Genomic DNA, 13,704 nt, shown 5'->3' with positions numbered 1-13,704 from the left:
AAGGATCCTTCGAAGCCCTATGAAGTTTTTTGACACCACCCCCACGGGGAGAATTCTCAACAGGTTTTCCAGAGACATGGATGAAGGTATTTCTCACCACGGTTCTCGGTGCTCTCCAGCCTTCTAGTTGGCATTCCCCGATAATGCAGGTCTGTGCAGCCATACACTCTGAGAGCACAGTGGCTGCTCGTGCTGGTACCAGGAACATTTTAGTTTTGGCATTTTCTTCAGGTTGCAACTTATCTATATATACAAAAGCCTAAGTGACCAGCCAACCGGCTGACCGATTGACTGTCTGACTGGTAGCTATGACACATACCACCAGGGGACAGATGCTCAACGCAGGAGCTGCCAAGCTGTGGGGACTTGGTAGCTGCGGTTCTTGGGTGATGCACCCGGAACCAGAGAGGAGGAAGCCTGATTCCAGGGTGCATCACCCGAGAACCACCTTCTTGCGATCTGGGACCCCTCGGGGGATGTCAGAGAGCCGGTTTCGGCCCAATCCCCATAGGCCAGGCAGAAGGACCTCACCGGTGCATGAATCCATGCACCGGGCCTCTAGTATTTAAACAAAAGCCACATCCTATTTTTCACGTTTCATCTAAGTTTTCATTCGATCTTATTTTAACCTGAAACAAATTCAGAGGCTTGAGTTAGTATAAAGGCTTTGGACCTTTGAGGGTCATTTGAAGTTCCAAAACATTTATTTGGAGGGCGGTCCATTGCTTTTTGGACACCTTCAGCCTCTGGCAGGTTTTCTGGATGCTGCATGGGCTGTGCCAGCACCAGAACTTAAATACTGCCCAGAGCCCAGACTACTAGTAATGCCACCTGCCATTTATTGAGGGCTTCCTGGGTGCTGAATGTTCTACACGCCCTGTCCTGATCCTCATGGCAGCCCTACAAGGTGGGTATTGTTTCACCCATTGAATACATGAGAAAGCTGATGCCTAGAAAGGTTAAATAACTTGCCCAAGATTGCACAGCTATTAGAGAGCAAAGTGGGAATTGAGCCCAGATCTTTTTAACCCAGAGCTAATGTTTTTGCTGCACTGTGTTGCTTCCATCGAGGAGTTTATTACAGGTGCTGATAAGCAGTGTAAAGCCATGGCCACAGGTAGCAAGAGCTCAAGACCATCACTGATACACAGAACTGATGCGTAACACGATCCCATTTCTGTTAAACACACGCGCGCGCGCACACACACACACACACACACACACACGGAGAAAAGACTGAAATTTAAAAAGTCAGTAGTATCAATATATCTGAGAGTCTATGAAAATACTCCAATCCCTCTCCCCTCCAAAAAAAGGTAGGGGAAGGAGATAGTCAAAAAGGAGATGAAGAAAATGTTGATAACTTTTCGAGTTTCTATACTCTTGACTTTCGGGCATGTTTGACTTTTCATCATGAAAACTTTCTTTTTTTTAAACTGAAATCAATAAAAAAAAATTTTTTTTTTAAATGAGGGCACAGGGAGGAAACAATACTTACATTTTCTTAGGACAAGAAAAATTAGAGCAATTAGATCTCTAGATTTTTATTTATTTTTTATCAGACTGTTTAAAAAGCAACACACAGATATTAGATAAGATTTGGGGGGAATTCCTGGCCTGCATGGCTCACTGTTTGAGCTTCGCCCTACCCCTTTTCCCCCCATTGACCCCCTCACCCCCCACTCACCCATCCCAAGCCTTCACCACACTATTGTCTGCATCTATGGGCTATGCGTATAAGTTCCCCGGTTCATCTCTCCCCACCCAACCCCACCTTCCCTCTGAGATTTGCCAGTATGTTCCATGCCTCTATGCCTCTGGATCTATTTTGTTAACTGTTAACAGCAAATTCATTGTTTTTGGTGAGAATGAAGATTATGTGTAATCTTTCTTTGCATATTTTCAAAATATTTTATAACAAGCATATATTACTTTGTAAAAGGAGGAAGTGTTTAAAGGGGTTGAGCAACATAGTGAACTAAAAAGAGGGCATATCGCCCTAGCCGGTTTGGCTCAGTGGATAGAGCGTCGGCCTGCAGACTGAAGGGTCCCGGGTTTGATTCCAGTCGGGTATATATTAAAAATAAATAAATAAAAATAAAAAGAGGTCATATGCCCGGTCGGCGTGACTCAGTGGTTGAGCGTCAAGCTATGAATCAGGAGGTCACTGTTGGATTCCCAGTCAGGGCACATGGCCAGGTTGTAGGCTCGATCCTCAGTATGGGGTGTGCAGGAGGCAGCCGATCAACAAGTCATTGTTAACGTTTCTCTCTCTCTTTACCTGTTCCTCCCTCTCTGAAATCAATAAAAATGTCTCTTTGTTCTTTTAAGTTTGGGTTCCGTGTTTCCTGTTTGTGGATCCCCACAGCCTGACACTTGTTTCTTTACGGTTTCCCCAGTCGATGTGCGCCTGCCCTTCCAGGCCGAGATGTTCATCCAAAATGTCATCCTGGTGTTCTTCTGTGTTGGGATGATCGCAGGGGTTTTCCCATGGTTCCTGGTGGCAGTGGCGCCCCTTGTCATTCTCTTTGCGGTTCTGCACATTGTGTCCAGGTAAAGCAGAAGGGTTCGTGTCTTCCAGGGCAGAGGGTGGAGCCGGAGTTGCTGTCCACCCTCTGACCCAGAACTCCTTCTCTCTCCAGGGTCCTGATTCGCGAGCTGAAGCGTCTGGACAATATCACGCAGTCACCTTTCCTCTCCCACATCACATCCAGCATACAGGGCCTTGCCACCATCCATGCCTACAACAAGGGGCAGGAGTTTCTGCACAGGTAAGCGCCGAGGGTGGCCAAAGGGCTCAAAGCACAGCCAGCATCCCTGAATTTAATCAGAGTCAAGAAGAGGGGATTATAACGCTCATCACCAGTGATTTAATTGTCTCTGATTAAAGTTCACTTGCTTGGTGGAACTCCCTTCTGAGCAAACGAGAAGACAAAAACACAGATTTGGAGTCGGTTAGCTTTTGGTCCTGAATGACCATATTGGGTGGAGTTTTGTCGTTTTTTTTGGCACTGTAAAAGATAGTCATTGATACTAGACTGACATTTTATTTGGTTGAATATTGTTTATATGAGATTTTTATGTACCTAATCATTGTGGAGATTTGTATTAACAAGAGATTAGAACTAACTCAGTGATTTCCAACATGGAGCACACGCCCCACAGGGGGCAATTTGATTATTAAGGGGGGATTTCGAGAATGAGTTATTAACAGTGAATTTTTTGCATTCCTTATGATCCTAGGGGCCTCATATACAGACTATAAATATATATTGACATATTAATGCATTTCAGTCATCTATTATATGTTTTGAAACTTTATTTGCTATTTTTTCATATCACTTCATACTGTTATTTTTTTAACAATTTCTTAGTGATTTCTCCCTCAGTATTTCACCTGTCCTTTCGTTCCTTTATTTTTCTCTTTCATGGATACCATGTTCTTTGGAAACTTGTTTCAGCCAAGTTAATGGCCTTTTAGGCTTCCTCCTCATGAATAAGAGTTCACTTTTTGAATAAGAATTATATGGGGAGCATCAGGATTTTAGAGAAGCTTAGGTGGGGCATGGCCAAAAAAGGCTGGGAACCACTGAACTAACAAAGTCATTCAACAAAGGACTGGTTAAAGGAGCTACAGTATCCTCGTAGAGTGGAATATTGTGTGGCCCTTCAAAAAATGAGACAAGCCCTGCCGCATAGCTCAGTTAGTTAGAGCATCATCCCAAAATGCCAAGGTTGTGGGTTCGAACCCCGGTCAGGGCATATACAAGACGCAACCAATGAATCCGTAAGTAAGTGGAACAACAAAATGATGTCTCTCTCTCCTTCCCTTCCTTTCTCTCTCTCTCTAAAATTAATAAAACAAAACCAAAAACAAATGAACAACAACAAAAAAACATGAAGCAGCTCTAAAGGTACTGAATTAGAATGATTTCTAAGATATATTAGTGAAAGAGCTAGGTACCGATGTGTGTATGCCATTCTCCCTTTTAAGTGTGTTTGTATATATAACATTTAGAATATCTCTGAAAGGATACACAAGAAACTAATAGCCACTGAAGAGGAGAATGGAGTAGCTGGAGAATGGACAGGAGAAAACTGACTTTTCATGGTAACACTTGTGTACCCTTTAAATAGTCTGTCCTATGCATATATTGTCTATTTCAACAATTAAGCAATTGATTTTTTTTTTTAAATCTAGAGTAAAAAGATTAGGGTAATCAATGTAGAAAAATAACCTTAACTTTCAGTGAAAAAGAAGAAAATATACTATGTACAAGTGTGTTTATGCCTGTGTGTGTATATATACATGTACATGTAAGTGCATTGAAAAAATGCCAGAAGGAAATGCAGCCAGATATTAACTCTGGTTTTAACTGGTAAGATTATGGACTTTTGCATTTTTCCCTTTATTGCGTTTTCTAATTTTCTCTAAAGAGCACATATCTTATTGTGAGGAAGAAATGTGATTTTTTTAAAGCAAAGCACATTTGCTAGAAAGACTCCCTGCTCTGGAATCCTGGTTGGGACTCCAGATGGGGTTCCCCCTGCTCTCTGGGACCCCGCGTAACAGCGGTGTCTCCCCTCCTCCATTGGCAAAGGTTGTCTGTGTGTTTCTTTGCTGTGGTTCAGCTCCTGGCTCTTTGTTCCCTGGCCGTGGGAAACACTACCGTTCTGCCCAACGATGGCGTGTCAGCAGCAAGTTCCACTTCACTGTGTTCGGTCTGAGGCTTTCCCTTTCCAGGCTTTGGGCCATTTCTGCAGTTTGCCTTGTAACCTTTCTTTCTTTGAGAAAATGACCCCTAACCGACGAAATTTTTTCTCACGTTTAGCACAGCCTCTTTATTTGGCCTCCTTCCCCCTGCTTCCCCTATGCTGTTAAAGTAGATATTTTCCCCTAACATCTTCAGTATGTTTCTTCGAAAGGGTAAAACTAGAAAACCCCATGTCCTCCTATCTGTGGAGCCTGGGGTACTCCGTACTCTTTAACTTTCTATATCATTCTCTTCATTACAAACAGAAAATACTGAAGCATTAGCCCCCATCCATAATTCACCAGAGCTTTGACATCATCCATGACCTGGGTCACCTGGTACCTTATTTGCCTATTAGCTGTTCTGCCTTCCTCACAGGTACCAGGAGCTGCTGGACCACAACCAAAGTCCTTTCTTCCTATTCACATGCGCAATGAGGTGGCTGGCTGTGCGGCTCGACCTGATCAGCATCGCCCTGATCACCACCACTGGGCTGATGGTCGTTCTCATGCACGGACATATTTCCCCTGCCTACGCTGGTCTCGCCATCTCTTACGCTGTCCAGGTCAGTCTCTGGGATGGGGCATCACCTTTGCTCCTTTGAGCCCTTCCTATATTGGCCGAGGAGAAGCATGTAGGGGCCTCTACCCGAAGTCACTGTTTCACCTCTGACTCCCAGAGTGCCTTGCAGACTGCTTTACAGTAACCATCTGGGGCGGGAGAGGTGGTATCTATACTAATAAAAGGGTAATATGCTAATTAGACCAGACATCTTCCGGACGACCATCTGCACATCCTGACAAGGCCAGACCCAGGCGAAGCTGCCTGCTGGCGGTCCTGGGCACCAGCACCTGCGGCTGGCTGTGGCCCGGGAGACAGAGAAGCCGCCTGCCCCGTGGTCCTGGGCAGCAGTGCCTGTGGCCTGGGTGAAGCCACCTGCCCACCGTCCCCTGCAGCCGCAGCTAGCCTGGGCAAAGCCAGCCTGGGTCCTGGTGCCTGTGGCTGGCTAGAGGGAGGGAAGACCGGGTCCCGGGTGCCTGCAGCCAGCTGGAGGAGGGAATCCTGGGTCCCGGTTGTTCTGACTGTCAGACATCCCTGGAAGGGTCCCATATTGTGAGAGGGTGCAGGCTGGGCTGAGGGACACCCACACACTCCCACCCCCTCACCCCTGTGCATGAATTTTGTGCACCAGGCCACTAGTGTAGGAATAAAGGGATTTAAGGCTGTTGCATATGTTTAAGAAATAGGTGCTATTTTCTTCATAAAGGTGCTTTTGAAAATAGTTTTTTAATGGTAGGTTTCTGAATTCACTATCCTATCATCTCTGGCCTTTTCACAGTCTTCAAAGAAATACTCTATTTGCTTCTTATGTGCATTTTTTCCCCAGGCTCCTGCTTTTTTCCCCCAACACTGTTACATGTGGAAAGCTTTCTGGTCTCTAGGAATTGTTTATGGTTTTTAGCTCAAAAAACAGTTGAGAACTTGAGCTCTGACTAGGTTTTTAAAGATGTTAAGGAATTATTATTAATTTTTTAGATGTCATCATGGTATTGAATAATGGTATTGTGCTTTTAAAGATTTTATATTTTAGAGAGATACAAGCTGGAATATTTATGGATGAAATAATAGAATAGCTTGGATTTGCTTCCAAATAATATAGAAGGATGAGGTGATATAAAGGAAACAATATTATCTGTGCGTTGACAGTATTTTAAGACAGATGTTTGGTACATGGGAGTTTATTATAATGACCCCTCTCCTCTTGTACGTGTTTGACATTTTTCCATATTGGAAAGATAAATTAAAAAGTAGCCAAAGAATCCTGAGGAGAGATATGGACATGTATCTGTGCAGATCCCCCACCGCTGTCCACGCTCTGCGGACTCCCCTGGTCATTGGATGGGCAGTAGTAGAATCCTCCGTCTGAAGTGCACAGGGGCTCTGCCAGCACTTTCTGCTCAGCTTCTTCCCCTTCATTGACTTTCCTGGAAGCTGCCCACTGGCTGCGCACAGGTTGATATGTACCTCCATTCGCTGTGACTGCCACAGCAGGTGCAGGTATAAGGATGCAGCTTCGGATATGCGTTACTGGACATGCAAAGATGGGTGGCAAGCCGTTGGATGCAGGAAAGTTAGTGCCAGCAGTACCACGATGCCACCTGCGCTCACAGAAAATTACAGATGACTGGGGATGGGGTGTAATGGGCATTGTCTTAAATGTGTAGAGAATGACTCCGTTCCTAAAACCAGCTGCTGTATGTGCCCAGTTCTTATGATTGAGCTGTGGTCCCCTCGGTGAAGGAGGCTTTCAGCGTAGACATCGATAATGAACTCTCTTGCATTTCTGCTTCTCACCATCAGTTAACGGGGCTGTTCCAGTTCACCGTCAGGCTGGCCACCGAGACCGAAGCTCGCTTCACCTCCGTGGAGAGGATCCACCACTACATCAAGGTCAGACTGCGCCCTCACGCTCCCTAGAGGCGTTTCCCCTTACCCTTTTCCTGCCGCGGTGGATGTGCAAGGAGGCGGCACGTCTTCTCGGCCCTCAGGAGAGGACCGCCGGTCTCTCCAGCAGGCGTGGAGTGGGGAAGGAATTAGCATAAGAGCTTCTAAATCTATGTGTGAATCATCTGATTGAGAATTTACGTTCATCAGCTCATTTCCAAAATGTTTCAAACTTCGTTAGTTCAGTTAGGCTGGCTAATGTAGCATTTTTCTTGCACCATATAAAACTATGTATTGTTTTCTTTCTTTTTAAAAAAAATATTTTTATTGATTTCAGAGAGAGGAAAGGAAAGAGAGAAATATTAACAATGAGAACGAATAATTGATTGGCTGCCTCCTGCACGCCCCCTACTGGGGATGGAACCCACAACCCGGGCCTGTGCCCTGACCAGGAATCAAACCGTGACCTCCTGTTTCATAGATCAACGCTCAACCACTGAACCACACAAGCCAGGCAAACAATCTTCGTCTGGCTCACTTGTTCTTCACCGGGAGGGCCATCAGGACCCCTGTGGTGCTTTAGGCAAAGACAAACGTGGGCTGCTCTCTGGAGATGATCTTGGTGCAGTAGGTTTTGGGTGGGTCCCTGGCTTCTGCAGTTTTAAAAGCTCCGTAACTAATTCTAAATTGCAGTCATCGCCCTAGCTGGTTTGGCTCAGTGGATAGAGCGTCAGCCTGCAGACTGAAGGGTCCCGGATTCAGTTCTGATCAAGGGCACATCGTGGGGTTATGGGCTTGATCCCTAGTAGGGGGCGTGTAGGAGGCAGCCTATCAATGATTCTTTCTCATCATTGATGTTTCTATCTCTCCCTTCCTCTTTGAAATCAATAAAAATATATTAAAAAACAAATTGCAGTCATTGTTTAAAACCCAGTTAATGTAGTCAATACTGAGACTACCTAGCTCTTCCCACATTCCCTTAGGAACCCTGCAGTCTTGCCATGGGGCAGCGCCTAGTTGGAGCTCTGAAAGCAATTTTCTGTAGAGAGAAGCAGAGCCATGAGTGGTTAGGATTCTCAAATTTAACTCAGTTCTCGAGAGCTCTGATCTTGTGAACTGCCAGAGACTTTGTCAGCACTTATTTTTATTTTAAATATATTTTTATTGATTTCAGAGAGGAAGGGAGAGGGAGAGAGAGATAGAAACATCAGTGATGAGAGAGAATCACTGATCGGCTGCCTCTTGCACGCCCCCTACTGGGGATCGAGCCTGCAACCCAGGCCTGTGCACTTGACTGGAATCGAACCCAGGAACCTTCAGTCCACAGGCTGGTGCTCTATGCACCGAGCCAAACAGGCCAGGGCTTTGTCAGCATTTATATCATTGTTTACATGGGAAGAATACATTCCAAGTTCCAAATAATGACTTACAAGCATAGTGTTGAGTAAATAAATAAAACAAGCATAGTGCTGAAAAACTTGCCATTCAGTTGCGAACTGGTGTGTTATGTAAACTGCATTTCCTTGCAGAGACATGCTTTACTGGCTTGTTTTGACAATGGACCTCATGAGTCATAGGATATTTCTCAGACTTACGGATGACGGTTCCGGGAAAGAATGGCACAAAGCAGTCCCGTGTGTCTGCTAATGGCTGTTCCTTAGGTTTACGCACTGGCCTCTTTGCCCAGTGCTCTGGTCTGTGGGTGATACATGGTTGTATATACGAATATGTAGTGTTTGCTTTACTCGCTGTTGGTGAGAGCCTCTGGCTGGAGAGCTGGGGGTGGGTAGTCAGCCCCAGGTTGGGGACTGGCAGTGGTACGGCGTAAATCCTGCACAGACCAGTCCTCAACCTGGATGCCTGTCCCAACACGGACCCTTCCAGCTTGGAGCATTCAACTTCAGTCTTCACCCCCAGAGCAGTAGTCTTTGGCCCTTACTTCCCTGTAAGGCTGTAAGCCCCATGACTAGTGGCTAGAAAGTTTTAAAACATTGCAAGGTTTGACTATTGATAACAGAAATTACAAGCCGTTATATTAAACACAGAATTTTAAAGCTGGAATGGATTTCCAAGATTATCTAATCCAGTCTCCACAATTTGCAAATGAGAAACTAAGACCCAGAGTGAAGATGTGATGTGTCCAGTCACACAGCTGTTCGTGGCGGGATTGGGATTGGAGTCTATTTCTCCTGGATTGACTGAGATATGTCAGAATGCCAGGATCTGATTACATGTTCAGTATTATTATTATTTTTTATTAATTCTCACCCATGGTTACTTTTTCCATTTATTTTGGAGACTAGTGGCCCAGTGCACGAATTTGTGCACATTGAAAGGAAATTAATTAAAATAAATATTTTAATATCGCCCTTTCTCTGTAATAGAAGTGTCAGAGGTACGTTGTGCCAATAGTTGGTCTTCAGACATATTCTGTTGACGACACCACTTTCTTTCAGCTTCAGAATGTCAACAAAAACAATCAAATTCATGATCGATGACAGATCAAAGCTCACGCAAGTGATTGGCGCCAGCGAGAGCTGTATATGTCATATGTACCGGATGGTTGGGCAGACTTATAGTCGGTCACTTAGTCTTTTGTATGTATAGGTAGTGGAAGGGAAGGAGAGAGAATGAGAGAGAAACATCGATGTAAGAGACACACCTATTGGTTGCCTCCTGCACACACCCTGACCAGGGTCGGGGATCAAACTTGCAATCCAGGTACATGCCCTTGACCGGGAATCAAACCTGAGACCCTTTGGTGCATGGGCCAACGCTCCAACCACTGAGCAGCACCAGCCAGGGCTGATTACATGTTCAATAAATGTTACCTTTCTTTGGGTTTAAGCCAGTGGTTTCCAAATGGCAGAGTCCTGTTTTGAGTGTAATATTTTCAAACAATTCCAATAAAAACTGCAGGGTTGAAGAGGAACAGAAGGGCTCATGGCCCCACCCTTGGCCTCCAAGGCAGTTTTATGGAAGAATTCCTTAAAACAGGAGGCAGTTTGAAAGTCAGTGCCCTGCTCAGCTGCTGCGTAGTAGTAGCCACTGCAGAATGAGTAGCCCTGGCGCTCTGTCCCTATCTAAGCATTTACTGCCAAGGGATCTTTCACAGCAAGGGGCCAGGGCTCCCACTGCTCCTGTGTGGGGGCTATGGTTGTCTTGGTTTAACTTCTCTGTGACAAAGCGCCCGGAATCTGGGCCCGTCTGACCTGGCCACCTCTGTCTCCCCAGACTCTCTCTTTGGAAGCACCTGCCAGAATTAAGAACAAGGCTCCCCCCCCTGACTGGCCCCAGGAAGGAGAGGTGACCTTTGAGAACGCGGAGATGAGGTACCAAGAAAACCTGCCTCTGGTCCTGAAGAAAGTGTCCTTCACCATCAAACCCAAGGAGAAGATTGGCATTGTGGGGCGGACGGGGTCGGGTAAGGACCCTGTCGGGGTTAAGTTTGTTGCCCATGCTTGTTGCTTATTGACTATATCACTCACATCCCTTCAAACCAGGTCCCCATTACATGCATGATTTGTGTGTCAGGTCTCACTGAAACCACTTCTCTAGGATTATTTTCAACCCTGCTTTTCTAACACTTCGTTTTTTTCCCAGTCATAAAAGCACACATTCTCACTGTGGGAACACGTGGAACATGCGGCAAATTACAGAGGCGAAACGCACCCATACCTCCACGGTGCGGAGATAATTACTGTTAACATTTTAGTGGATATCTTCCAGGTGTTTTCTATCAACAAATATGTTTATGAAAATGAGGTCATTTTACACTCACTGTTTCATGCCCTGCTTTCAAAAGCAGCAAGTATTTTCCATGTCAGTTACTGCTCCTGGCGTGATGTCTGTGCAGCATGATATGGAATCCTGTTTTATGGGTCACCGCGGTTTATATTGGATAAGCTCCAGTCGTGGGCACCGAGGTTGCTGCCAGGGCTTACTGTTCTGAAGAGCCTGCAGTGGACGCCTTCCTTCTGTGAAGTCCGGTGTCCGCGGTCTCTGTGATGTATGGCCCAGAGGGCCTCCTCTATATCAGAGGCCAACCCAGCTCTAAACAAGGACCCTCTGTCCCTTTGAAGACAGAAATTTGTTTCTTGTTCTGACATCAGTTGCAAATAACTAGAAAATAGGCCTTCCCTTTAGGCGTTTCACTTTACTCATGCTTAGAAGTGCATTGACCCTCGGTTTCTAGGGTCAAGACTTCAGTAATTTATTTCTTTCTTTCCTGAATAACGTTTCATAATTGTGTCTTTTCTCCTTTCCCCTTTAACCCTTGTATAGGGGTCTCTCTGAGGCAGTTCTCAGTAGCTTTCTGGGCTCCATGTTCCTTTTCATCAAAATTCTTCTAGCTTTTTCCCTTACCTTTAACAAACAAAACAAAAAAACACCTGGCATCTTTTCTGGCCAATTTACTTTAAAGAACCTGCCAAGAAGAAAAGAAAAAGTCATTTCCTGCTCCCTGTTTGAGGAATTACTTCATGTCGAAGCAGGAAGGTGTTTTGCACTGGCAAGAGCATGCTCAGCAGGGAGGGCGGCCGCCCACAGCTCTCGCTCTGCTCTCCCCCTCTGGCTCCCTGGGCTGCCCTGCTCTCCTGAGAGCTCTGACTGGTGACCCTTCTGCGATTTCCCTTTCACACGAGTAAGACAGACTGAAAATTTCACCAACACTTGAGTAAACCATAAGTAGTGACAGAAGAGAAACAAAAATAAAATAATCATAAATGGCCTGACTTACAAAGTCCAGACTTAATCCTAGTTCGCTTCTTCCAAGGCCCCTAGCCCCTGGGCCTGCTGTGGGTGTGAGCACTTTGTTGCCTTTTTCACCAGCACGTTCTGTCAGAGATTCAGAGAACTGTAAAGCCTCCCAGCTCAGGTGCTCCAAACTGAGGCATCTCTTATTAGGGTGGAACAGAATAACCTATTATTTGAGCCCCATTCCTTTCTAAGCTTGGATCTTAAACTGCTCCCTTGGCACCCCCCACCATTTCCTGGGTAAGGGGCCACTCACCAGGCCCCCCCAATCCTGAATACAGCCAGTCACTTTTAGGAGGAAAAGGCCTCCTTAACATCTGTCTTGCTACTTGGGCTTAGGTTCCCAACTCATTTCTGGTAGATGGAATGGAGGAGTCCTACCTTAGGCAGGGGGACATATCTCTAGGCTTCCATTAGGGAACAATATTGACAGCAGGGATATGGCTGCAGACTCGGCCAAGGCAGGATAGTTATACCCTCAGTGACCACTGAGTAGATGAAGTCTTAAGGCTCTCGTGAGAGGTCTTCCAGAGCGTGGAGACAGGAAGAGGGTGGGCATCTTGCAGCCAAGGAAGTGTGGTCTAACACCTGAAATCCTGTAGTTCTCAATCTAAACCATGGGCCTGAGCTGCAAGAAAGTAGATAGACAGTGCTGTGTCAGGCTACTTCAGGGGTGCAGGGGACACTGGATAGAGCTTTTTAATGTTTATATGTTTTGACAGAGTAGTGTCAATTCTGAGAATCTATCCCAAGGAAGTCGTCTGAGGTAGGAGCAAAGTTTGAGCTCTGACACATGCCATCCTATATAATAAAAGGCTAATATGCAAATTTCCCCTTGACTGGGAGTTTGACCAGGGGGCGGGGCCAGCTGGCCAACCACCCAGAGCCCCTTCCCCTGGCCGGCCTGGCCCAATTGGCCCAGATCAGGGTGGCCGGCCAGATCCCACCCATGCACGAATTCGTGCACCGGGCGTCTAGTAACATTATAATAATACGTTTTAAATAAACTACACATCCAACATTAGAGAGCTGGATGAGTTAGAGTGCATCCACAGGATGGGCTATATTGCAGCCACCAAACATTTATCCTGACAAGTTAATAATATGGTTGAGTGCTTGTTATGTTATGTTCAATGGGAAAAGCTATTACAACATCATGTCTCTAGTATGCTCTAACTCTGAGAAAAAGACTAAAAGGAAATGTGTCATAAATAACAGTAGTCATTATGAGAGATGGATGTGATCTTGAATTACTTATATAACTTAACATGAAGATTCAAGTAAGAACAGCTATTCTGCTTATCACCGTGAAACTGAACTCATCGTTTTAGCCCCCAAACCTGCTTTTCTGCCACAGTTCCCTGTCTGGGCAGAGTCACCTCCAGCCACTCATGGGCTCAGTCCGAAGCCTCCTTCCCATGTGTGTTTACCCAGCTTCTTCCATCCCCCAGCTGTTGCTACAGCGATGGAAGGTCTTGTCTTTTCTCTCTCAGCTATGTCAAAGGAACAAAAGAGAGAGGGCATCCTGTCCTCTGGTTTGCCCTCGCTCTTTGCCAGGAGACCTCTGTTCTCCTCACTTTGCTGAGAAGCATTAAACACTGTGCACCTGTTCCTAAGGTGAAAAGGAGGCATTTTCCCATTTTACTCTCATGGGAGTGTATTGGTCCTGCCCATTCCTTCTCGGACTGAGCTGTGTGATTTAAATGTATATGCTTAGTAGTTCAGGAAAATTCATCGGGTTTTCTGTTTG

The 13,704-nt window shown here is 45.6% G+C and overlaps 1 protein-coding gene across 1 annotated transcript in view; it reads left to right on the top strand.

Annotated features, from left to right (window-relative positions):
* LOC102774335 (multidrug resistance-associated protein 5) overlaps positions 1 to 13,704 on the top strand; it is a 52,276-nt gene that overhangs the window by 27,740 nt on the left and 10,832 nt on the right. Inside the window, exons 15-20 of the mRNA XM_015570429.1 lie at positions 1 to 86; positions 2,400 to 2,553; positions 2,643 to 2,771; positions 5,133 to 5,319; positions 7,116 to 7,205; positions 10,434 to 10,623. Coding sequence (XP_015425915.1) covers positions 1 to 86; positions 2,400 to 2,553; positions 2,643 to 2,771; positions 5,133 to 5,319; positions 7,116 to 7,205; positions 10,434 to 10,623 — 836 coding nt within the window. The remainder of the gene's footprint in view (positions 87 to 2,399; positions 2,554 to 2,642; positions 2,772 to 5,132; positions 5,320 to 7,115; positions 7,206 to 10,433; positions 10,624 to 13,704) is intronic.

This window comes from Myotis davidii, unplaced genomic scaffold, assembly GCF_000327345.1.
Source record: "Myotis davidii unplaced genomic scaffold, ASM32734v1 scaffold27, whole genome shotgun sequence".
Taxonomy (NCBI): domain Eukaryota; kingdom Metazoa; phylum Chordata; class Mammalia; order Chiroptera; family Vespertilionidae; genus Myotis; species Myotis davidii.
Note: the sequence above shows the minus strand (reverse complement) of the source record. Positions and strands in the feature narration are given on the sequence as shown.